The sequence below is a fragment of the Palaemon carinicauda genome, chromosome 24 (genome assembly GCF_036898095.1).
Source record: "Palaemon carinicauda isolate YSFRI2023 chromosome 24, ASM3689809v2, whole genome shotgun sequence".
Lineage (NCBI taxonomy): Eukaryota > Metazoa > Arthropoda > Malacostraca > Decapoda > Palaemonidae > Palaemon > Palaemon carinicauda.
Genome location: NC_090748.1, coordinates 84,884,464 through 84,909,621, shown reverse-complemented (window position 1 = coordinate 84,909,621; position 25,158 = coordinate 84,884,464). Strand labels below are relative to the sequence as shown.

At 46.1% G+C, this 25,158-nt stretch overlaps 1 protein-coding gene across 1 annotated transcript in view; it reads right to left on the bottom strand.

The window, feature by feature from the left end:
* Positions 1–3,794: 3,794 nt before the first annotated feature.
* Positions 3,795–25,158, bottom strand: part of boca (LDLR chaperone boca) — an 84,723-nt gene continuing 63,359 nt past the window's right edge. The window contains exons 3-4 of the mRNA XM_068348278.1: positions 24,721–24,865; positions 3,795–4,906 (exon numbers count right to left, since the gene is read on the bottom strand). Of these exons, the coding sequence (XP_068204379.1) occupies positions 4,826–4,906; positions 24,721–24,865 (226 nt within the window). The 3' untranslated portion in view covers positions 3,795–4,825. The remainder of the gene's footprint in view (positions 4,907–24,720; positions 24,866–25,158) is intronic.

Genomic DNA, 25,158 nt, shown 5'->3' with positions numbered 1-25,158 from the left:
TTTCCCTGCATGGCGAGGCTGCTTCCGCTGACACTGCCGCTGCTGAAACTTACGCGAACGAGACGTTCAAGAACATTATCGCTGAAGGTGGATACAAGCCGGAACAAGTGTTTAATATGGATGAGACCGGCTTGTTTTGGAAGAGAATGCCGTCGCGAACTTTCCTGTTCAAAGAAGAAGCCAAAGCCTCGGGCTTTAAAGCGTTCAAAGATCGCGTAACCCTCGTGATGTGTGGCAATGCTGCTGGATTTTTGCTAAATCCAGGGCTTATTTACTTACAAGTCGAAAAATCCTCGCGCTTTGAAAAATAAAAATAAGAATCTCCTTCCCGTGTACTGGATGCATAATCAAAAAGCATGGATTACGAAGATGCTGACCTCCAACTGGTTCCACCAGTGTTTTATCCCGCAAGTCAGCAAATATCTCGTAGAGAAGGGCTTGCCATTCAAGATCCTTCTCCTTATGGATAACGCTGGTGGACACGCAACTGACCTGTCACATGAGGGCATTCAGGTTGAGTTCCTACCACCCAACACCACGTCATTAATTCAACCGATGGACCAGGGGGTTATCAGGGCGTTCAAGGCCCTCTACACGAATACCTTGGCGGACCTCGTTGCGTGTGTGGATGCTGCCCAAGAAGATGAAGATGAAAATTTCAATTTGAAGGCGTACTGGCGGAAGTACACAATAGCCACGTGCCTGCAGAACATTCCGAAGGCACTGCAAGAAATGAAACCTGCAACCGTGAATGCGAGCTGGAAGAAGTTGTGGCCCCAGATTGTTTACGACGACGAGGGATTTACACCGTCTGAAATTCAACACTGCAATACGCAAATCTGTGCAGTTGGCTGTGATAATTGGAGGTGACGGGTTTGGCGACATGACGACTGAAGACGTCGACGAGTTATTGGACTGCCATTCCCAGCCGCTAACTGACGCAGACCTATTAGACCTGACGAAATCGGCCAGTGAAGAAGACAGTGAAACGCAGAGAGATCTAAGAAAATGTCGAAGAAACGGGCTTAACATTAGAACGGCTTGCCAAGTTCGGCAACCATGCGAAGGAGTTGGAAGAAATGTCGCAAGAGTGGGACGAGGATATGGTTCAGTCTATGCAATTCTGCAAAAAGATCGATGACGACATGACTCCCTACAGGATGCTCTTCGAGCGAAAAAAGAAACAGCGGCAGCAACTTCCGATTACAATGTTCTTCCAGCCTCGCAAAAAAGAGCCAGTTCCTCCTGCTACTACGCCTTCGGAAGAAATTGAAGAAGTGTCCCAGGAAGAAGTTGAAGAGGTGTCCCAGGAAAAGACACCTCCGTCTGAAGAGACGTAAAATACTATCATTGGCTGCACAGTAGAAGACATCATCAGCTTCTTCATCATCATTTCTACTGTGCAGCAAATTCATCGCCATCATCATTCAAGTTTTTCTTCAACTTCTTTCGTGGTGAGTACAGTAACAATCTTTATTTTTTACTTTAATATTCTAACATTTTAATATTTGTGCCTGTTTTAGTAAGTAGGCCTATGCATTAAGTTAAAGGGAAGGTTTTAAAAGTCTGAATATATATGTTATAACCTATCATATTTTTTTGTTTAAAATTTACATTTACTGTACGTACGTAAAACAACTCACTCTCTCGCTCTCTCTCTCTCATAAATTGTTTTCCTGCTTTGCTACGTATGTACTGTATGATTTTATATAGATACGGTAAATAATATTTGTAATAACATTTTCTAAAAGCTTTTACTGTAATATCATTATTTATCACTTTCATCATGGGCGTTAAATGCCTTCGTTTGTTTCCTGAGCGTACTTTATGACGCCGTCGTTTCAGGCGGCGTCATAAAGAAAAACATTTCATTTGGAAGTCCTAAGAAAAATTAAGTAAAACATTGGTAATAACAAAAGCAACATACTGTACTGAATAATCAATATAATCGATGCAAAAACTAACCTATACACAGATGTGTAAATGCGTTTGTTTCTTCATTATGATCAGAGATAAACGTAAACAAAACATTGGTTGCCATTTTTTATCGTGCTTTTTGGCGTGTTTAGGAAACGCATGATATAAAATCGCCTTTAATATTTGTGCCTGTTTTAGTTTAGGGTACTGTAGTACATGCATTAAGTGTTCTGTACATTAAAGGGTAGTTTGTTAACAGTACTACGTACAAGGGAAGGTTTTAAAAGTCTGAATATACATGTTAAATAAATACGTAAATATGGTGTCACTACTTCGCGGATTTTCACCTATCGCGGTCGGGTCTGGAACCTATCTACCGCAATAAACGAGGGCTCACTGTATAGTTATAATGCATGTTTATTTACTTGCATTTCATGTGTACGTTGTGTTTTCACAACGTCTTCAGAAACTTACAGCAAGACCAATGTTACCTAAGGTCATAGAAAGAACAAAAAGTAAGTAGAGAACAAGAAAAAAGAACCAAGACGAGAGGGAAACATTTCAGGAGTACATAGCTGAAACATGCTAACTAAAACACTGGCAACAATTAGAGATCGCTGGCAACTCGTGATATCCTTACACCAAGTGTAATCATAAACTTAGTGTTTAAATACCTTGTTTAGGGTGCGTTTATGTAGGAATGAAAAATAAGTTATAATGTTATCTTGATTTCTTTAAGAAAAGAAGCTAAAATTTGTTGCAAATCTTTGGGAGCTCATAACTCAAAAACAAACTTATTCACACTTGGGTACATTTTTCTCACTTATTTAGTGTTCGATTTTAGAGAGAGAGAGATACTGTAGTGAAAAGAGGAATAAAAATCCCACAATTTTGGGAGACGGAATCTTGGTTTTCTTTTACTTTCTTTTTCAAGATTATTTTGTCTAGACGAGGAAAAAAATAATTCATTAAAAAAACAAAGGAAAATTAAAATTCCGTCTCACAGAATTGTTCGGTTTATAAAGTATTTTATGGTATAAGATTCGATACAAGTAGTGTCATACTAGTGGGGGAAAAATGTACCTAATTTTTTTTTTTATCATGATTTTTACTAATAAATCAGTTTTTGATCAAATGACTTGAAATTTTTATATGATAAAGGTGTTATATGTCTAAAACATATAAGAAATGGTGTATTTTAGATCGTTGGAAAAAAAAATGGTGGACATGGTAGACGGTCCCCTTAAGACAAATATGGCTGTTTCTTACCATATCCTTCTCTTTTCAGTGATATTAAGGACAGTCCTCATGTGGGCATTTGGTCCTGCCCTGGTAAACTGAAAATTGTGCCCATTAATGAGGAGACAGAAATTGGATCCCCATACCCTATGCCTGTTCAGCAGTATGGATGCCTTCTTGCAGACATAACACTGTTAAGTGTAGCATGTGGTCACTGGTGCAGTAGTCCGAGCACAGGAGGAAAACAAAAAAGTAGTCTAAGAGGAATTCTTTTCTGTTCAGGGAAGTTAAAGAATTCTAACGACTCTTGCTTGTTGACATCTGGTTCTAGTCTATCTGCTCCTTCTCTGGCTTTCTCCAGAGATGAATACTCCTGCGGGAATCCGAGGAAGGAAGGTGACTCCAACTTGACCTTGAAATAAGTTGCAGGTGAGGCAGCATTATCATCTTTACCAAACAAAGGTGGTATTTGCCACCTTTACAGTTGTCAACGATGTCTCCAGGGATCATAGCTAGGAAAAAATACAAATTATACTAAAAAATTTTTACTGCTGATCTCTTTTGGAAAATGTTTATGGTGACAAAAAACCGCTTAGAAATTCTCCCTATCTAAATGTTCAAGAAAGTAAACCACCCCCTTATTTCATATTTTAATAGGAAGAGAAATCTTACATTAAAAATTCACCAGAAACCTATTGAAATACAGAATATTGTAATTGGAAAAGCAATGCAATATATAGAAACTGAACATTAAGATAAACTATTGCCAGATCTATAAAAACTAGTTTTTTAAAAAAGTTAACTACACTAATACAATCTCTTGCATGGCAAAAATTTACAAAATACAGTACCTGGACTTTATTCCTTTTCCCCTTTGGATATAAAGCACAATAACATTATGTGGTTTTACCGATAGTTGATTAGTAACTATTATAACCAAATGAAAGCTTAACTACCATGTGTATTTGTAAACAAACCTAAATGAGAGTGGGCCAGGATGTGAAAATGTAATATGAGAAAACTACAGTACTTATAATACCTTTTATACTTCTCATTAGACTTCAAAAGCCCAATAAGAAGTTTCTATAAAGTGGTCCATCATTAAAAGCAATGCTAACCCCTTTTTCATTGTTACTAATCACGATAAATACATTATTTACACTTCAAATATAAATGAAAGCTGGAACAAGATAAATAGAAAGAAAACATAGTCATGTATGAGCTTAAAGCATAAAGGAGAAAACAGAAATGGTTTGTGCCTGGAACCAAAAAACAAAATTGGGCTATAAATATTGAAACACCTGTGATGAAATGGAAGCCCCTAAACCCAAAATGTTTTCAGACGATAAAAGCGAAAAGCCACTGTGAAAATACAATTTTACAATATAACAATCCCTTATAAGATTGGATTAGTTTTTAAAAAGCCTTTGGTTACACAAATTTGCCGGCAATAAAATCTCGACCAATCTTTATTTATTTGCAATTGTTAAAGCTTAGTGGTTATAAAGTAAATCCCCAATTTAATACCTGTCAAGTTAATATATATATTTACAACATACAAAAGAAAAGAAATAAATTTGTACATTTAATATTTTACCCAGAATGTTCAATACCTATGGATATTGAATTGATGCAAATTTTAACAACTGGTTCCTAATTCTAAGAATTGTTATAATTCTTCCTTCTTCTTCTTTCCCTTCTTAGCTTTTCCCTTCTTTTTTGCTTCTGCTTCTGCTTTTTCTTTTTTACCCTGAAAAGCAAATATTTAATTACTATTAATAGCTTTTATTATAAGAATCCTTTTATATTCCCTAAAAAAAATTATCACTTTTCTAGTTTTTATGAATGAGTAATTTTGATAAACTAATGGGTTAACTGAACTATCCCCTTACATTACAATACAGTAGTTTGTTATTGAATAATTTCAATTATATAATTGTCAACTATAAAATCCAAAAATACCCAATGATATTTGATATTTTTTTTTCTGCAGGTACAGAACTCCTTATCGTCGTCTTCTACTTTGATGGACCTAAAACTCTGATGATGCCTATTGGTAAATGGTTGCAACTCATTTAGAGCCTGCTGCTGCGATGGACCTGGCAGTCTTTGGCTACCTGCATTTAGATGAACCTGAAATTTCTCAGATGCCTGCTGCTGGATGAACCAGACACACTCAGGCTAACTGCTGTTGGATGAAACTGTGAAATCTCATTCGCTGCTTAGATTTGTTGTACCGCTTGCTGGATGGACGGATTGACAAAGTCTGATTCACGATGGACCAAACTGACCTAAGCTTCTTGACAATGAATGGTCCTTAAAATGCTTGTACTATATTATTGGATGAACTCAACACCCCTCTTTAAGTTACCTGTTAGTGCTTAAGGTAAAAAGCCTGAGCACTATTATTATGGCAGCTGTGGTATTGGCCCAGATGCTCAAAGTAGTCCAAATGCTCAAAGACTACTGCTGGATGGATCTGGCAGATGACATAACCATTATTGGATGGTCATCTTTAGTAAGCCTGCTACTTACTGCTGAAATGGACAACACAATACTGGCTGCTGCTGCTGGATAGACCTAATAGGCCTGACTAACAACTGCTGGAATGGACCAAAGACCAACTGTACTTATTGCAGGAAGGGACCAGACACACCATGGCTGCTGCCTTATTGCTAGAATGAACCAGACACACACTGGCATTTGCTGCTAGCATGAACAAGATGTTTCATGGTCCCTGCTGCTGCTAATAAACCAACAAAGAGGGACCTCTCCTCACAGCCTGACAAGGGATTCAGTGGAGTTTGGCTGGTATGGTATGGCTAGGTTCCCATAGCCCACCCTCCCCCGTTATCCACCACAGATGAAGTTTCATAAGCTGAATCCCCTACTGCTACTACCTCCGCAGTCACCTAGGCAGGAAGGCCTACCGAAAGTGCGTCACACTCGCTCGCCATTCATTACTATTTCTGGCACGCTTTCTTGCCTCTCACATCTTTCCTCCTAATGGCATGCTTTCGTGCCTCATATCTTTCCTCCTATCACTCAGAGCTTTCCTCACTCCATCCATCCACCCAAACCTTGGCCAATTCCTCTTATACTTCTCCCATCAACTCTTGCATTCACCACCCTCTTTAGCAGACAGCCATTTTCCATTCTCTCAACGTGGCCAAACTACCTCAACACATTCATATCCACTGTAGCTGCTAAATCATTTCTCTTGCACCCGTTCTCACCCTCACTACGTCTTTCCTAACCCTATCTACTCAAGATACACCAACCATACTCCTCAGACACTTCATCTCAAACACATTCAACTTCTGTCGCTCCGTCACTTTCATTCCCCACAACTCTGATCCATACATCACAATTGGTACAATCGCTTTCTCATACAGAACTCTTACATTCATGCCCAACCCTCTATTCTTTACCACTCCCTTCACTGCCCCCAATACTTTGCATCCTTCATTAACTCTATGACGTACTGTACATCTGCTTCCACTTCACCATTTTCTGCAACCACAGACCCCAAGTACTTGAACTGATCTACTTCCTCAAGTCTCCATTCAACATGACATTCAACCTCTCACCACTCTCCCTTCTTGTGTACCTCATAACCTTACTCTTACCCACATTAACATTCAATTTCCTTCTCTCATATACCTTTCCAAACTCTGTCACTAATCAACTAAGCTTCTCTTCCGAGTCTGCAACCAGTACAGTATCATCCGCAGACAACAACCGATTTACCTCCCAAACACGGTCATTCTCACCTACCAGTTTCAATCCTCGTCCAAGCACACGAGCATTCACTTCTCTCACCACTCCATCAACATACAAGTTAAACAACCACGGCGACATCACACATCCCAGTCTCACTGGAAACTACTCGCTCACTTTATTTCCCCCATCGTACTACACTTTACTACCTTTATAGAAACTTTTCACAGCTTGCAACAACCCTAAATCAATTCCATATAACATCCAATTCCACATTGCTTCCCTATCAACTCTAGTATATGCTTTTTCCAGATCCTTAGACTCGATACACACCTTGACTTTTGCTAAATATTTCTCGCATATCTACCTAACAGTAAAAATCTTATTCATACATCCCCTACCTCTTCTAAAACCACCCTGTAATTTTAAGATTGCATTCACTGTTTTTTCCTTAATCCTATTAATCACTTACTCTACCATACACTTTTCCCACCACACTCAACATAACTAATACCCCTTGAATTATAACACTCATGCACATCTCCCTTACCCTTACATAGTGGTACAATACACGCACACACCCAGTCTACCGATACCAATGACAACATGAAACACACACATTAAACAATCTCACCAACCATTCAAGTACAGTCACACTACCTTCCTTTAACATCTCAGCTCTAACCCCATCCATACCAGGAGCTTTTCCTACTCTCGTTTCATTTGGTGCTCTCCTCACTTCCTCTCAGATTCTCCCTCATTCTCATCTCCCATAACTAGCACCTGAACACCTGTAACTAATTACGTATATCTGCCTCCCAATTATCCTCAACATTCAGTAAATTTTCAAAATATTCCGCCCACCTTTTCCTTGCCTCCTCTCCTTTTACCAACCTTCCATTTCTAAATTTCACTGTTTCTTCAATTCTCAAACTACCCTTCCTTACTCTTTACTTTTTTCCAAAACTACTACTTATTCTCCTCGTATGTACGATCCAATCCCCTGACCCGACCTCCAGTCAGCCGCCCTCTTTGCCTATGCTACCTAATGTTTACTTCCACATTTTTCTCTATCTTTCATACTTCTCTACACAACTCTGCAACCATTCTTCAAATACCCTTTTTTTTCTTTCTTTTGTTCCACTTTTATCTTCTCCTTCCTCATGCTGCCTCCAACAATCCTCTTGCCACACACATCACTTACAATCCCAAAAAAATTATCTTTTACTAACTTCCACTCTTCTAAATTACCATTTTCTCTCTCATTTTCACTGTCATATGCCATTTCCAACCTTTCTTGATATTCACTTTTTACCTCGGGTTTTATTAACTCATCAACCTCCACTAACCCCCTTTTACATGACCCCACTCTTTTGCTAAAACTGATTTTCCTTCCACTAAAATATGATCACATACCATTAGCCTTACCCCTAAACACGTGCATGTCTTTCTTTTCTGCCAAACATTCTTCTAGTTAAACACTTAATCCATTAATGCCCTTTCTACCACTCTTCCATTTGTCACTCTTACCCATGTATACTTATCTTTCTTTTTGAAAAAAACTAGTACTTATAACCATCTCTTGCTCACTACATAATTCCTTCTACCCACCTAGTTAATTCATTCCAGAATTCATTCTGCTTTTCTTCACTTTTCTCACAACCTGGCCCATAGGCATTAAAAAAAGCCCAATGTCCCCTACCCAAACTAACCACCCACATTAACCTTGATGATATCCTTTCCACTACTTTACTTGTCATCCCTTCACTCAACAATAAAGCCACACCCCCTCTTACTCTTCCCTTTCAATCCCAGGTACTCTACCAGTCACTTCACCAAACATCACTTTACCCTTCCCTTTTTCCTTTAACACAAAGTCAATGTTTGTATTCCTGAACATTCTTCCAATCTCACATCTTTTACTGGCTATCATACTTCCACGCAGATTTAGACACCGTAAAACTAGAGTGCGGGGAGCAGTCACGCTCCCCCAAGCTCCACCTCTTTGATGTTTAACAGGAATATAACATACAGGAGAGGGGATTCCCAGCACCCTCGTCCCAACCCTTTTAATTAACTCTTAAAACACGCAGGGATACATTGGCACTATTCGAATGAGCTACAAGTTCATAGTATTGCCCTGTTGCTGGACTGGATTGGATGCTTGATGGTACTGCCCTGGTGTTGGATTGAATCAGATTGCTTGATGATGTCATCCAATTGACCTATGCTGCTGCCTTACTGCTAGAATAGAACGAACGAACAAACAAACACACAAATGCACCCACACACTTGTGGTACTGCCTTGCAGGTGAAATACATCAGACACTCCATGGTCCTTGCTGCTGGAATGAATCAAAACAGTGTCTCAAACTGTCATCTGCTGCTAGAAAGGGCCATATGTTCCAAGCTACTCGACTGGAGATGATGCTTGAAGGTGACATGATGCCACTGGAATGGACTAGAGACAACTATGGAGTCAGCTGTTGAAATGTTAGAGTTATTTCCAAGGTTAAAGCAACTGAAATAAGAACTCTTAGTGCCTGCCACTGTATTGGATCAGATGTTGTAAAGTATAATCCTGTTACTTAAATGCATCCAGATACACTATTGGGCTGCACAGCTACTGGCATGTACCAAACACTATGGGCTAAAGACTCCAATGAAGCCACATTGTTTCTAAATTGGAACATACACTAAAGGTGCCACACTATGATGATGATGTTGCCACTTTACGGCTAGAATAGAACATACACTTATGGTTCTGCCTTGGATCTGAAATGGACCAAGCACCCCATGGCATCTGCTGCTGGAATGAACCAGACACTGGCATCTGCTGCTAGAATGGGCCAGTTGTTATATGGTACCTCCCTGCTGCTTGAACAGCAAAACGCCTAGTTGCTGGAATAGAACAGATACTTTGCAATATTGCCCTGCTACAGGAATAAACCAGATACTTTTATGGAATTGCCTTGCTGCTGGAATAAACAACACATTCCTACGGTGTTTACTGCTTGAATGGAACCGAGATTTCCATTGTGACTGCTGCTGGAAAAGACCAGACAATGTATGGTGCTGCCTTGCTGCTGAAGTGAACTGGACACACACTGGCATCTGCTGATAGAATGGACCAGATATGTTATGGTCTCTCTCACACTGCTGAAAAAATTTAAATATCTATGGTGCTTGCTGCTGGAATAGACTCAATTTCTATTGTGCCTGCTGCTTGAATGGGCCAGGTTGTTCTATGGTACTGTCCTACTGCTGGAATAGACCATATACTTGAAGTTGTCAATGTAACAACACACACTTATGGTGCAGCCATGCAGCTGAAATGGATCACACTCCTTAGTGCCTGCTGTTGGAAATGAACTAGACATATACTGGCTTCTGCTACTGGAATGTGCCAGGTATTTCTTGGTACCTACCACCCTGCTGGCAAAATGAGGGGGGGCTAATGGTAGAATAGACCTGATTATTATGACAGTATAAACTGTTGTAATTGCCCACACACCCCTACGCCATCTCCTGTTAGAGTAAAATGGACCAGACGCTGTTGTATGGTGCCTGTTGTGGGAACAATGAACCAAAAATGACAATGCCATCAGTCTTAAATTGGAATCTGCTGCATTATTTCTTCCAGTGGGCTAAGATTGATCAATGCCAACATTTTTTTTTAACCTAAGCAAAAATTGAAGAGGACTGTGGAACCTTGGTGATTTTTTTATCGCATTTTTCTTATGTTTCAGATAATTCCACAAAGTATTTACAATCAGAAAAGTAATAAATATTTACAGATTGCCTAAGGCTCTTTTTATTCAAATACTTCATAAAGGAACTTGAACATTAACAGCTGCCTTTATATTCTGCTGTAAGAATAACTTGCCATATAAATCCAATTAACAAATGTAACTTTCATATAACATTAAATTTTTCATGTTTTTGTAATTAATGCAAACTACTTAGTGTTATCTAATTTTATTGGATAAGAATTTGCACCTACATAAACCCCTTAGTTTTTTTTTTTTTTTTCTAAAGCTATATAGATAAGCATATTTGAGACCTTTTATGATATTGGCAATTTGGTTTTGAAATTATGGCCAAAGCAGTGATTGATTTAATTCAGTCAAAATTAGTTTTCAGTTATCAAATCTGTATTTATAGTTAGTGCTTATATATATATATATATGGAAGACTTGAACTTGGGAGTAAAAATAATTAGAGATAACTGAAAATTGCCTAATGCAGGCCCTATAAAAAAAAATCTCTTAAGAATAAATATTTGGTTAAATTAAAAAAACATTAGGCAATATGACAAACTAAAGAGAAAAGAAAAAAATATCACAGGAAAAAATACAATTTGCTTATTTTACAATGTAGCCAATCAAATGATGAATCTGACATCTTCTCTAGTTTACCTACTTTGGCCTTGGGCACAAAACTGAAATGGAAGTGTATCTCCCAAAGAATGACAAGAATTTTAATACCGAAAATAGTACACAATGGCACATGTAACTAACTATAATTTGTGGTTTGATGCATTTTAGAAAAAAAAAATTATTTGTTCCAATATGAGTACTTCCCACATCCCAATAGATAGGAGTGTACTTTATTGCATCTCTACCGATCAGAGATTTTCCCTCCCCACAGACCCCTCCCAATCCCCCTAACCCCTTCACACCTGCACAACCCTGACCTTTAGTTTCCCAACATGCCCCAAGGGTACGCTTGAGCTAACCTTCCATGTCAACAACAACCACCATTGTATCTCTATGGTCACCCTTTCAACAACAAATCTCACTTACGATCGTCAAGTTTTCCTTGTAGCTTTGTGTGTGTTCTCATGATCCTCATCTCCACCATGGATCCTGTGCAAGTGCAACATAAGTGCCCAAGTGTTAGTGGAAAATTATGTGCTCCTTTTCTTTCCCACGTGGAAGTAGATCTGTGTTGTGTACCTCGTGTCGGGGCTGCGTGTACTCTCTTAACAACACATTTGATGTGTGTGTGTGCTGGAGCAATATCCAGTGGGCCAAGATGGCTACAAAAAAAGAAGAAAAAGGTCAAGAGGAACAAGTCTTCCTCTAGGGCAGTGGTTCGTGTCTTTCCTCGGCCTGTTCGTCCGTGCCAAGTGTTGCACGTCCCTCTCTGTTCCGTGTTCCCTGTGATAGCTGAGGATGTGAAGGTGGGGTCAGAGAGAGGTTCTCATGTTTCGCCCTCTAGGGCCAGGAGTCGCTTTTCATCGCCAGGGAGGCCCACAGAGAAGGTTGTGGGTACATTACAAGCTGTAATGTCCAGAGTTACGCGGCTCGGCCAGTGGATGAACCTTATTCCCCGCTCGAGGCCCCTTGTGGTAACCACATAGCCAAACCTGCCATTCTGCCAACGGAGTGACGAGGACATTTAGACCCAGTAGGTCATAGAAGCCGCCAACCGGGTTCTCCAGACCACCTGGGAAGACTTTCCCTCGGACGACGATGTGTTCCCTCCCCCAGAAAGAAAAAGAGGACTACGCAAAGAGCCGCCACCCTGCTAGGACCCACCCTTGCAACACGGTTCTCCGGACCCGGCTCCAGCGCCGAAGAGAAGGGGAGCGGCACAGAACTCTCGGAAGGGAGACCAGAGCTAAAGGATGAACAATCCCCAAACCCACGGCAGGGTGCCTCGAGTGATTCTCATGTGATCGGCGATGGATTCTTGGAGTTGGGCTCTCGGGACCACCAAGAGGACGAGGTGGTAGATGAAGTGTTCTCCTTCCGCAGGTTGTTGGGCTTAATTAGGAGGATCAGTGACGAGGACATTCAGACCCAGTAGGTCATAGAAGCCGCCAACCGGGTTCTCCAGACCACCTGGGAAGACTTTCCCTTCGGACGACGATGTGTTCCCTCCCCCAGGGCACCGAGCGCTGGGAAAGAAAAAGAGGACTACGCAAAGAGCCGCCACCCTGCTAGGACCAACCCTTGCAACACGGTTCTCCGGACCCGGCTCCAGCGCCGAAGAGAAGGGGAGCGGCACAGGACTCTCGGAAGGGAGACCAGAGCTAAAGGATGAACAATCCCCAAACCCACGGCAGGGTGCCTCGAGTGATTCTCATATGATCGGCGATGGATTCTTGGAGTTGGGCTCTTGGGACCACCAAGAGGACGAGGTGGTAGAGGAAATGTCCTCCTTCCGCAGGTTGTTGGGCTTAATTAGGAGGATCAGTGACCTGCCCAAACCTCCTCCAATGCAGGTTCAACCCCATGACACCAGCCTGGAACACCGGTTCGGAGCTCATAGTGAGTCACGACCTTCACTGATCCTCCCTCTCTCGCCGGACATCGTTCAGTGGCTCGGAAGATCTCCACCCCCAAACTTGGGGCTGAACAGGCCTCGAGTGATTCTCATGTGATCGGCGATGGATTCTTGGAGTTGGGCTCTCGGGACCACCAAGAGGACGAGGTGGTAGATGAAGTGTTCTCCTTCCGCAGGTTGTTGGGCTTAATTAGGAGGATCAGTGACGAGGACATTCAGACCCAGTAGGTCATAGAAGCCGCCAACCGGGTTCTCCAGACCACCTGGGAAGACTTTCCCTTCGGACGACGATGTGTTCCCTCCCCCAGGGCACCGAGCGCTGGGAAAGAAAAAGAGGACTACGCAAAGAGCCGCCACCCTGCTAGGACCAACCCTTGCAACACGGTTCTCCGGACCCGGCTCCAGCGCCGAAGAGAAGGGGAGCGGCACAGGACTCTCGGAAGGGAGACCAGAGCTAAAGGATGAACAATCCCCAAACCCACGGCAGGGTGCCTCGAGTGATTCTCATATGATCGGCGATGGATTCTTGGAGTTGGGCTCTTGGGACCACCAAGAGGACGAGGTGGTAGAGGAAATGTCCTCCTTCCGCAGGTTGTTGGGCTTAATTAGGAGGATCAGTGACCTGCCCAAACCTCCTCCAATGCAGGTTCAACCCCATGACACCAGCCTGGAACACCGGTTCGGAGCTCATAGTGAGTCACGACCTTCACTGATCCTCCCTCTCTCGCCGGACATCATTCAGTGGCTCGGAAGATCTCCACCCCCAAACTTGGGGCTGAACAGGCCCCACGGTGTACCGAAGCCATTACCCTTCCCGGAGATGAAGCACAGGCACTTTACACTCCGGAAGGGACCTCCCAGGGACATAGCCTTGGAAAATGATGTGAAGAATGACCAGGCAAGAGCGCAGTTTCTAAAGTTAGACATCTCGGGTCCCAGACTGTAGCCTTCTTGGCGGGAAAATCTTACACCGCGTCTTCAAGCTCGGTCCTACAAAGGGAGCCTAAGTAACTCCCGGACAGGGAACTGAGGGCTCTGAGGGATGCTACTATTGCCAGGGAGGCTCTCTTCCCAAACGACATGATGGAAGAGGCCCGACGCGATGCTCCTCAGGGCCCCCCATCTTCGTCGAGGGCTTCGTCAGTCCCTTATACCGCCCCTGGGAGTACAACAGGCCCAGGACCTAGTCAAGAGGGCAGCCTCCTATGCCTCAGGTCCTAGATTCGTCCTCGTGCAGGTGGGCCCCTCAGATGCAGCCCCCTCAGGAGGACAGAGACGAACCCTAAGGCAGTAAAATCAGAGCCCCAGCCAACCAAGGGGCACGTATTGGCCGCTTCTTCAAGAAGAAATAGGTGCAAGGCACCTCTCCCCGACACCCTACAGGGGTAGGGGGATGCCTCAACTCAAGGGGGAGAAATTAGGCAAAGGAAGGGGCAGACCAGTGGATGGTTCCAGTGCTGAGGGACAGTTACCACATTCCATACAATGGTCCCGCACCTCCTTTGATTTCAGGACTCGAGGTCTCCCCCCTACACTCCAAATAACAAACAAAACTGAGAACCTTAGAGGGGGAGGTTCAGGACCTCCTCACCAAAAATAAAAAATTTTAAGTAATTTTTATTTTTCCTAACATACTTACCGAGAACTACTTTCTTTTGGAGTCACTTGTGATCCCTCTTTCTCGACCAAGGTTTTTCCCGCCGTTACCCCCCTACTCCGCTCTACATAGGCCTACCCCCGCCGCCAAGGAATGCGCCCTGAGGGCAAGATTAGGGCAGGTCACTGCTTCTCTGGGTCATTCTCCTCATTAAGTTCGTCGTTTAGCCCAACTTGGCAATGGAAGGATGGCACTTGGGGACGGAAGGGAGGGCCATTACCCGAAAGTAGTTCTCGGTAAGTATGTTAGGAAAAATAAAAATTACTTAAAATTTTTTATTTGTTCCAACACAAAATACTTACCGAGAACTACTTTCTTTTGGAGACTTATACTTTAGGAGGCGGGAGTGCTATTCTGACACTTGACTCGGCACGTAGTGCCTAGAGGGCTATGGAATGTGGGGGCCTATCAGAGTGCGGAGTGAGGGTAACTGCGCAACCTTACGCTATTATCTAAGACTTACCTCTTAAAACTTCTTCTGACGATTTTCTCCGGATGTAGTCGCGAAGAATGTGTTCATCGTTGGGGACAGCCTCTGGCCTACCGCTACACAGCTTGGAGGGCGGCAATGACTGTCCCAATGGAGAACCCGTCCAAGTATTTCCTTGAATAATCCTTGAGGTAGTGGGCAGTAAAGGTCGACTGGTGCGACCAAGTGCCTGCCTGTAGGATCTGCCCCACCGCCATGTTTCTCTCAAAGGCCAAGGAGGTGCTCAGACCCCTGATGTCATGGGGGCGGGGAGTGCCTGGCACTGCCATTTTATCCTCTTCATAGGTTCTAGCAATGACTTGTCTCAGCCAGAAGGAAATGGTGTTCTTGGAAACTTGCTTCCTATTAACACCTGTGGAAACGAAGAGGTTCTTGATACCTGGTCGGAGATGAGCAGTCCTTTCCAGGTATTTTCTGAGCGTCCATACTGGGCATAACTTCAAGTCTTCCATAATGCCCGTCTTGGGAATGGCCGGAATTGAGAAACCTTCAAACCTCGGGTCCCAGACTGCTGGGTTCTGAGTCTTCGCCACAAAGGAGGGCACGAACCTGAAGGACACTTCCTTCCACCCTTTGGAGTGCGAAACGTCGTAAGACAGACCATGGATCTCGCCCACTCTCTTAACCGAAGCTAAGGCTAGCAAGAAGACTGTCTTGAGGGTGAGGTCCTTGTCCCCGATATCTTTCAGGGGTTCAAAGGGAGGACGACTTAGCATCTTCAAGACCTTGGCTAGGTCCCACCTGGGCACTCTCCTAGCTTGAGGGGGGCAGGATTGCTCGAAACTCCTGATCAGCATCGCTATGTGTCTCGAGATCCCCAGGTCGATGCCTTTCAGGAGGAAGACTTGGCCTAAGGCGGCTCGAACTCCTTTAATGGCTGGAATTGACATTCCCACTTTATCTCTAAGATACACCAGAAACTCAGCTATGTCCGGGACTGAAGCTTTAAGAGGTCTAATGTGTTTCTCCGAGCACCACTTCGTGAAGGAGGCCCACTTCACCTGGTATACCGCGGTCGAGGATCTCCTCAGGTATAGGGACATTCTCTTAGCTGTGGTGGCAGAGTACCCCTCCTTCTTCAGGAGCCGCTCGATAGTCTCCAGGCGTGAAGGCGAAGAGAGAGAGGGTTGTCATGGAGCCTGAAGAAGTGCGGTTGGTGCAGGAGGTCTGATCTGGCAGGCAGAGGCCAAGGTGGTTGGCTCGCTAGGTCTTTTAGGTCCGCGAACCACTCTCTCTCCGGCCACCAGGGCGCTACCAAAGTCATCTTCAGGTTTCGGGAGGCCCTTACTCTGTTGAGTACCTGTCTTATCAACGTGAAGGGGGGAAAAGCATACACATCCAGGTTGTCCCACTTGTGCTGGAAGGCGTCTTCTAGGGCTGCCTTTTGGTCTGGGACCGGGGAGCAATAGACCGGTAGTTGGGCGTTGAGCTTTGTTGCAAAGAGGTCCATCACCGGGGAGCCCCAGCGTTGAATGATGAGTCTGGCTGAGTCTGGCTACTTCTGGGTGTAGAGACCACTCTGTCCCCACTATTTGATCCATTCTGCTGAGGCCGTCGGCCAGAACGTTTTTCTTCCCGGGGATGAACCTTGCTAGCAGCACCACTTGCTGCTCGTCTGCCCAATGTAGGATGTCTATGGCGAGGTCGCACAGTTCTTTCGATCTCATGCCCCCTTGCTTCTTTATGTAGGCCACTACCGTGGCGTTGTCGCACATTAACGCCACGGTGTTTCCCTTTAGCCGACTTGCAAAGTGAAGACATGCCTTCTGGACTGCTCTTAGTTCTAGGACATTGATGTGTAGACGCTTTTCGCTCTCCGACCAGGTACCTCGTGCTGTCTCTTCCAGAAGGTGGGCCCCCCACCCTTGGTTGGAGGCGTCTGTGAACAGGAGGTACTCGGGGGGACTGGACCCGAGGGGCATCCCCTTGAGGGAGTTCGACTGGCAGTGCCACCATTCTAGGGAGGTTCTCGTGTCTGGAAGGACTGGAATTAACGCTTTCTGCGAGTCCGTCTGGGACCAGAGGCTCTTGAGGTTCCATTGAATGGGTCTGAGCCTCATCCTCCCTTGGGGGACCAGTTTCTCCAATGAGACCAGGTGACCTATCAGTCTCTGCCAGTCTCTCGCCCTCCTGGAATGTTCTGACAGGAACGGCTGAATGATGTGCTTGAGATTCCGTATCCTGTCTTCCGAGGGGAAAACCTTCCCCTGCACGGTATCCAACGTCATCCCCAAGTATCCCATTCTGTTGGATGGTGTTAAGTTTGACTTTTCCAGATTGATTACGATTTCCAGATTCCTGCAAAACTGGAGGAGGTTTCTCCCTTGCTCCTCCAAGAGGGCCCTTGAGGTGGAAAGGAGCAACCAGTCGTCCAGGTATCTGATGAGACGGATACCCCGTTCGTGAGCCCACACTGAGACTGTCGCGAAGACCCTCGTGAACACTTGAGGGGCCGTCGACAGACCGAAGCAAAGGGTCTTGAACTGCAGGATCTGGGAACCCCATTTCACCCGGAGGAACTTCCGACTCGACGGGTGGACAGGGATCTGGAAGTATGCGTCCTTGAGGTCGACAGTTATCATATAATCTTTCTCCCTCAAGGACAGCAGGACGGATTTTGGGGTGTCCATCTTGAAGTCCGTCTTCTTGACGAACTTGTTGAGGGCCGACAGGTCTATCACGGGTCTCCACCCCCCCGTTGCTTTCTCTAACAGGAACAGGCGGCTGTAGAAGCCTGGGCGAAGGACCTCTTCCATGGCACCCTTCTCTAACATGGAGGAAATCTCCTCTTGAAGGGCGGCCCTTTTCATCGGGTCTCTGGGGGGTTCAACCATTCTGTCTGGCTGGCTGAAATAAGAGGGGGTGAATCCGCTATGAAGGGGAGCCTGTAGCCCTCCTTCAGGATGGACACCGTCCAAGGATCCGCTCCTTGTGCCTTCCATGCTTGCCAATGCGGTCTGAGGCATCCCCCAACCCGAGGCTTGGGCGGGAGTAGGGGGCCTCTCCCTCTACCTTCTCCTAGAGGGGCGGCCTGATCTGCCTCTCCTAGAGGAGGAGTAACCCGACCTGAAGAAGCTGGTGCTCCTCTGCGGGAGGGCTGAGGAGTTGTTGTCCAGGAGGAGGAAGGGGCGTCCCTCCTCGAAGTGCTGGGGGCGGCCTGAGGAGTCACGGCGCTATCCGAGGCAGCCCTCCTGTATGGAGACCTTTTAGACGACGCAGGTCTGGGGACGTTGGCCTCTTTCTTCTTAGACACTTTCTCCATCAGGTTCTCCAGCTCTTTTAATGGGAATAGAGACTCACCCCACAAGGGCAGGCTACGTACGGCTTGGGCCTCTCTGTCCGGGATCCTCCTAGATACCTTAGCTAGGACCGTGTCTCATTTCCGTAGGACCCAGTTGGCCGTAAGGGCGAGCGCCTGGTACGAGAGAAACTTAAGCGTTTTCCCCCCGGAGGTGAGAAGGTCCGTCAGGAGGCTTTGCTGTTCAGGATCTTCGGGGTCGACGGAGGCCTGCACGTTTACTAAAGTGGAGGCCCACCAGTCCAGCCATGAGGAGACGTTAACCAGGTCCCGTGACATCTCTTCCATCATGGCGGCTTCCGTAGGAGAGAAGGAAACCGGGGCTGAAGAGGCCCTTTCGTCTGAGCCGCCTTGTCCTAGGATGTCCAAGGCCGGGTCCACTCTACAGGGGCCTGGGCGCCGCCCTTCCGGAATGTATACTTCCCCCTGCGCTTTGAGGCCCTGGAGCGGTTTCGAGGCACTTTGGGACTTGGGGGCTTCCGCATTGCTGGCCACCAAGTTGTCTATGTACAGTACTCCTGCCCTAGTACCAGGTCTGGGGCAAAAGGAAGGGCCAGGGAAGACTTCGGAAGGGTGGCGTGATGGGTAATTCTCAGGAGGCTTGATCTCCAGGAATCCCCCTTTGGAGCCGAAGGTTCCGTAATCCCATGGTGCTTCCTGATGAGGCCCACCACTCTTCTATATGCGGAGTCCTCCGACAGGGAAGCTTCTCCTCCGTCAACCGAGGCCTCGGCCTGGAGTGGGGGCCCGGGTTGCTGGTTCGGCAGACCGGTCGTCCAGCCCTTGGGTCCAGGGGGGCCGCCCTGTAACTGTAGTGAGCTCCGTAAGAGGGTGGATCTCGCTGCAAGGTGGGTACCACCGGCTCAGGGAGGGCCCTCGGTTGCCTTAAGGCTCTGGAAGCGGAAGTCACGGTCCCGGTGGGCTGACCCGACAACGGGAACCGTTCCTTCTTACTCGATGGCCGCACCAGCTGGGCTGGTTCGGTCAGGCTGCCTGCAAAGAAGCGCGTTTCCCCCCGCTGGGCGGGGTGAACCGGAGGCCTCGAGGACTTATGCCTCTGCGAGAGGTCTTTCCTGCGTGCCAGGTCGCGCGGTTCTAGGCTGTGCGTAGAGAGCGGCAGCCTAGACGCACGTTCGCTGGATCGAGGGTCTGGTGAATGGAGCCTCTTGGACTCTCCTGAAGGTACGTAGACCCAGGCGCCCCCGGGAGAGACATTTCTTCTATACTTACGAGAATGGGAGCGGGAGCGCTTCTTGCTAGGCCGCGACCTTGACCTAGAGCGGGAATGTTCGCTCTCGGACAGTTCTCTTCTCCTGCGTCGCTTCCCCCTGACTTCCTCCTCGGAAGATGAGTCTACTTCCGACGAGTCCGACGACGCCACGTTTCTCGCCTAACGGCTGTTAGCGTGATCTGCGGGGGAATTTCCTCGACGCCGGGTGCCCGAGATCGAAGGCTGGAGGAAGTCCTCGGGAACCGCCGTGGAGATCGTCGGCACAGAGTCTAATCTTTCCATGCTAGGGGTCCAGGGTCACGTCCATTCTTAGCGGTGACCTCTCTGGCGTCTTCGTTAGCTTCCATCCAAAGGCATCGCTACTCGGGCGGCGAACTCTAGTTTGGCTGTCCCCTGGCGGGGGAGAGCCCGACGCACCGGCCCACGAGGGCGGAGGGGACTCTGATACTACAACACTGCCCCATAAGGGGTCTTCAGAGGACGCGTGGCCCCCCACCACAAGGCCTGACTCACCCGAAGCACTACCGGGCCCTTCGTTAGCCCTAGAGGGGCCCGCCCTTGGTTCTTCCCTCGCACTGAATTCCCTGGGAAGAACGCCTTGACCTTCTACAACACTAGAGGCTTCTTGTCCTCTCCTCTGCGAAGGAGACGGAGAAGCCGAGGCTTCGTCGGACCGATCACTGGCCGACGGTAACGAAGATACGACACTAATCTTCCTGGGGGACCGCTTCGAAGATTTCTTCTTTTTAGTACCATAGCGAACCCACTGGATATCATCCCAACTTACGCACTCCGGACACGTGTCCGCGGAGGAGCAAACTTTCCCCCTACACGTGGAACAAAGGGAGTGAGGATCTACCTCTGGCTTTGAGAGGAAAGCCCCACACGACTTTCCGGCTCTAGGCCCAGGGCAACGGCGCATATGATCCATCGTTCGCACACGAATGGCACAACACTAGTGAGCTATACGTACACTGGGGATATACACGGAGAACGCACTGTAACACTTGAGAATAACGCACTGCGAAAAAACACAAGTCCCCACGCTGGAAACACGTGGAACACAAACGCGCCAAAGGATCGAGAGAGACGAGAGTGAGCTGTGTACAGCTCACGACCAAGGAACTTAATGAGGAGAATGACCCAGAGAAGCAGTGACCTGCCCTAATCCTGCCCTCAGGGCACATTCCTTGGCGGCGGGGGTAGGCCTATGTAGAGCGGAGTAGGGGGGTAACGGCGGGAAAAACCTTGGTCGAGAAAGAGGGATCACAAGTGACTCCAAAAGAAAGTAGTTCTCGGTAAGTATTTTGTGTTGGAACAAATGGCCACTTATGCGGCACCCCCCCAAAACAGGCACAGGCGGGCTTCTTCAGCCGCCTGTTCCTGGTAGAGAAGGCCTTAGGTGGGTGGCGACCAGTCCATAGACCTTTCAGCTCTTAACCGTTTCATCGCCAACACCGCATTCAAAATGGAAACAGCCAGGGCAGTCCTTGCAGGCATCAGGGAAGGGGAATTCATGCTATACCTGGACCTCAAGAATGCATATTTTCAAATACCAGTACACCCATCCAGCAGGAAGTTCCTCAGATTCAAGAGGGGAGAAGAAGTCTTCCAGTTCCACACCCTCTGCTCTGGCCTGTCGACCGTGCCCGAGGTCTTCTAAAAGTTTTTTCCCCAGTCTCCAAGTGGTCCCACAAGAGAGGGATAAGACAAATGAGATATCTCGATGACTGGTTGCTCCTCTCAGAGTGACGAAACAATGCTACCGTTGTCGCATACATCAAGAAGCACGGCGGCCTGCAATCCCGTTGGATCCATGCCCTGGCAGTAGACATCTTTTCCTGGGCCGAGGACAATGCCATCTCTTAGACGGCCAGGTACATCCCAGGGAAATTGAACGTGGTCGAGGACGGCTTCAGCAGGAAGGGACAAGTATTACCGGGGGAATGGGCCCTTCATCCGGAAACAAAGGCGGCGATAAAAAAGTGGGGATCTCAGTGTCTGGACCTCCTTGCGACACATCTGAACACAAAACTGCCGGTCTTTTGCTCCCCCGTGCCGGATACAGCAGCAGCTCTCAAAGCCACATTCCAACATCCGTGGGATGGACTCAACACGTACGCCTTTTCCCCCCATTCGCCATTCTTCTGCAGACGCCGAACCGGCTTGGGAAGGCAAAACAGGCAAAGTTGACCCTAATAGCTGCACGGTGGATGGAAAAGGAGTGGTTCATGGACCTGAGGGCCTTGGCAACGGAGCCCACATGGCCCCTGCCTCTCAGACAAGACCTGCTAAAGCAGCCTCACTTCCAGAAGTTCCACAAAGGCCTCCAAAACCTCTCCCTTCACACGTGGAGACTATCCAGCGTCTAGTAAGGAAGGAGGGATACTCCAAGAGGGCAGCTGGCCAGATGTCCTTAAATGTAAGGCAATCCTCAAGGGCCATTTACCAGGTGAGATTGGCAACCTTCGGCAAATGGTGCAACAAAAAAGGCATTCAGCATCTCAAGGCTTCAATCCCGGTCATCGCGCGGAGTTTATAGTCCATCTTCGACTCAATCTGGGCATGTCGGTAACAGCAGTGAAGGGATTCCATGCGGCCCTGGGCCAGGTCTTCCTCCTCAAGGGCTTGAACCTAAACTCCTCCAAGTGCCTCTTGATGCTGGTGAAAGAATTCGAGCAGTCCTCCCCCCCTCCCCAAGACCTTCTCGGGCACCTCGTGGGACACAACCAAAGTCCTTGACTCCCAAAAGCCGCCGCCTTTCGAGCATCTTGGACAAATTACAGACAGGGAACCGACCCTAAAGACTGTGTTCCTTGTCGCCCTGGGCTTGGCCAAAAGGGTAAGCGAAACTCTATGGCCTCTCATCGGATGTCTCCCACGGATGGAAGGAGTTATGCTTCAGGGAAGGAGTTGTGCATCAGGCTCGTCCCCTCCTTCATGGCAAAAACGCAAAACCCGGCGGTAGATAATCTCCTCTTTAACGAATTCTCCATCCCGCCATCTCCAGGACAAATGACCTGGAGAACCTTTTATTATGCCCGATGAGGGCAGTACGGAAATACCTCCCTAGGACCTCCGCCCAGCCATCAAGAGATTGTTCGTGACAACAGGTAGAGTGAAGAAGCCGTTAGCGAAGAATACAATCTCCTTCTGGCTCTAGGAGACGATCCGATGAGCATACCTGACAAAGGGCGAAGCCTCCCCCATGTCCGTCAAGCCTCACGACATCCGGGGCATCGGCACCTCGTTAGCCTTCGAGAGAAATGTGGCAGTCGGCCAGCTGCTGAGGGCCGGTGTATGGTCAAGACAGTCGACTTTTACAGCCTTAAAGACTGCTTCCACAAGTCCCGGGAGGGGTTTAAGCTCGGTCTCATTATAGTCACCCAGCAGAGTATCTAAGGGCAACTACACATGACAGCCCGAATGGGTTATGTTATTATCATTATTGGATCCTAGCTATACAACCCTAGTTGGAAAAGCAAGATGCTATAAGCCCAAGGGCTCCAATAGAGAAAAATAACCCAGTGAGGAAATGATTTATTGTTAATTTGTTCTCAACGTCAAAACAGATAATTCATTTATAAACTAAAAAAAGACATGTCAGCTTGTTCAACATAAAAACATTTGCTGCAACTTTGAACTTTTGAAGTTCTCCTGAATCAACTACCCAATTAGGAAGATCATTCCACAACTTGGTCACAGCTGGAATAAAACTTCTAGAATACTATGTAGTATTGAGCCTCAAGACAGAGAAGGCTTGGCTACAGTATTGGAATTAACTGCCTGCCTAGTATTACGAACACGATTGAATTGTCCAGGAAGATCTGAATGTAAAGAACGGTCAGAGTTATGAAAAATCTTATGCATAATGAACTAATTGAACAACGGTGCCAAAAATTACCATCTAGATCAGGAATAAGAAATTTAATAGACCCTAAGTTTCTGTCCAACAAATTAAGATGAGAATCAGCAGCTGAAGACCAGACAGGGGAACAATACTCGAAACAAGGTAGAATGAAAGAAACACTTCTTTAGAATAGATTGATCACCAAAAATCTTGAAAGACTATCTCAATAAGCCAATTTTTTGTGCAATTAAAGAAGACAGACTTAATGTGCTTCTCAAAAGTAAATTTGCTGTCGAGAATCACACCTAAAATTTTAAGTTGTACAAAGTTAAAGAAACATTATCAATACTGGGATCTGGGTGTTGAGGAGCCACTGTCCTTCACCTACTTGCAATTTAGCGAGGGATAGAACACCTCAGAACACACACACACACACACACACCCGGAACAACCCGACAAGACATTGCCCCTTGGACGAGTGTTACCTATTTATTCTACTTTCATTAACACCCCTTCTTTTTTGCTTTTTCCAGACAGGCCTTACAACCCCACCTCTCTCCAGGGTCTATTTTCCCTCCTAATTCTGAGGCTCAATGACAATTTCTAAGTAAATTGTCTTTTTCCTAACATACATACTACATCCCAATAGTATATTTACCCCCCCCCCCCCCATCTTTCCCTATTATAGACCCATTTATCAAATGCCACTTTTCCTGAAACCAGAGGAGAGAGGTGGTTTTTGACATGGAAGGTCGGCCCAAGCGTACCCTTGGGGCATGCTAGGAAACAAGAGAGGTCAGCGGGTGTAAAGGGGTTAAGGGGATCGGGGGTGGATCTCTGGTCGGTAGAGACGCGATAGAGAGTACTCCTATCAATTGGGACATGGTATGTATGTTAGGAAAAATACAATTTACTTAGAAATTGTCATTATCAAACTATTCAAAGCCAAATTATAGTAAAAACAAACACATGGTTTCTTCTTCCTTCAATTTTTCTGGTGAAGAAAATGATTAAGGGTTCTTACCTCTGGAGTGTGAAGGCCATGATAAATTTTATTTTCAATTGAGCATTCCTTCATCTCTGGCTGCTCAACTAAAAAGTCTTTCGCTTCCCACGCCTGAGAGCCATCTCTGAACATGAATATAGCACGACGCTGATCCACCATATACCTAGAAAACAGAATTTAGAATTTTAATGATGTTCTGGTGCTTCTCTCTTGTGTTTATGCTACGAAAAAATTTTGCCATTTCTCTCCTTTAAATAATAGACATTATTTATTACTAGCTAAGCTACACCTTAGTTGGAAAGCAAGATGTGTTATTAAACCTAATGGCTGCAACAGGGAAAATAGTCCAGTGAGGAAAAGAAATGAGAAAATAAATATGCTACATAAGAATGACTAATTGATATAAATGAGAATAATAAATATTTTGAGATCAGTAACAATGTTAAAATAGATCTG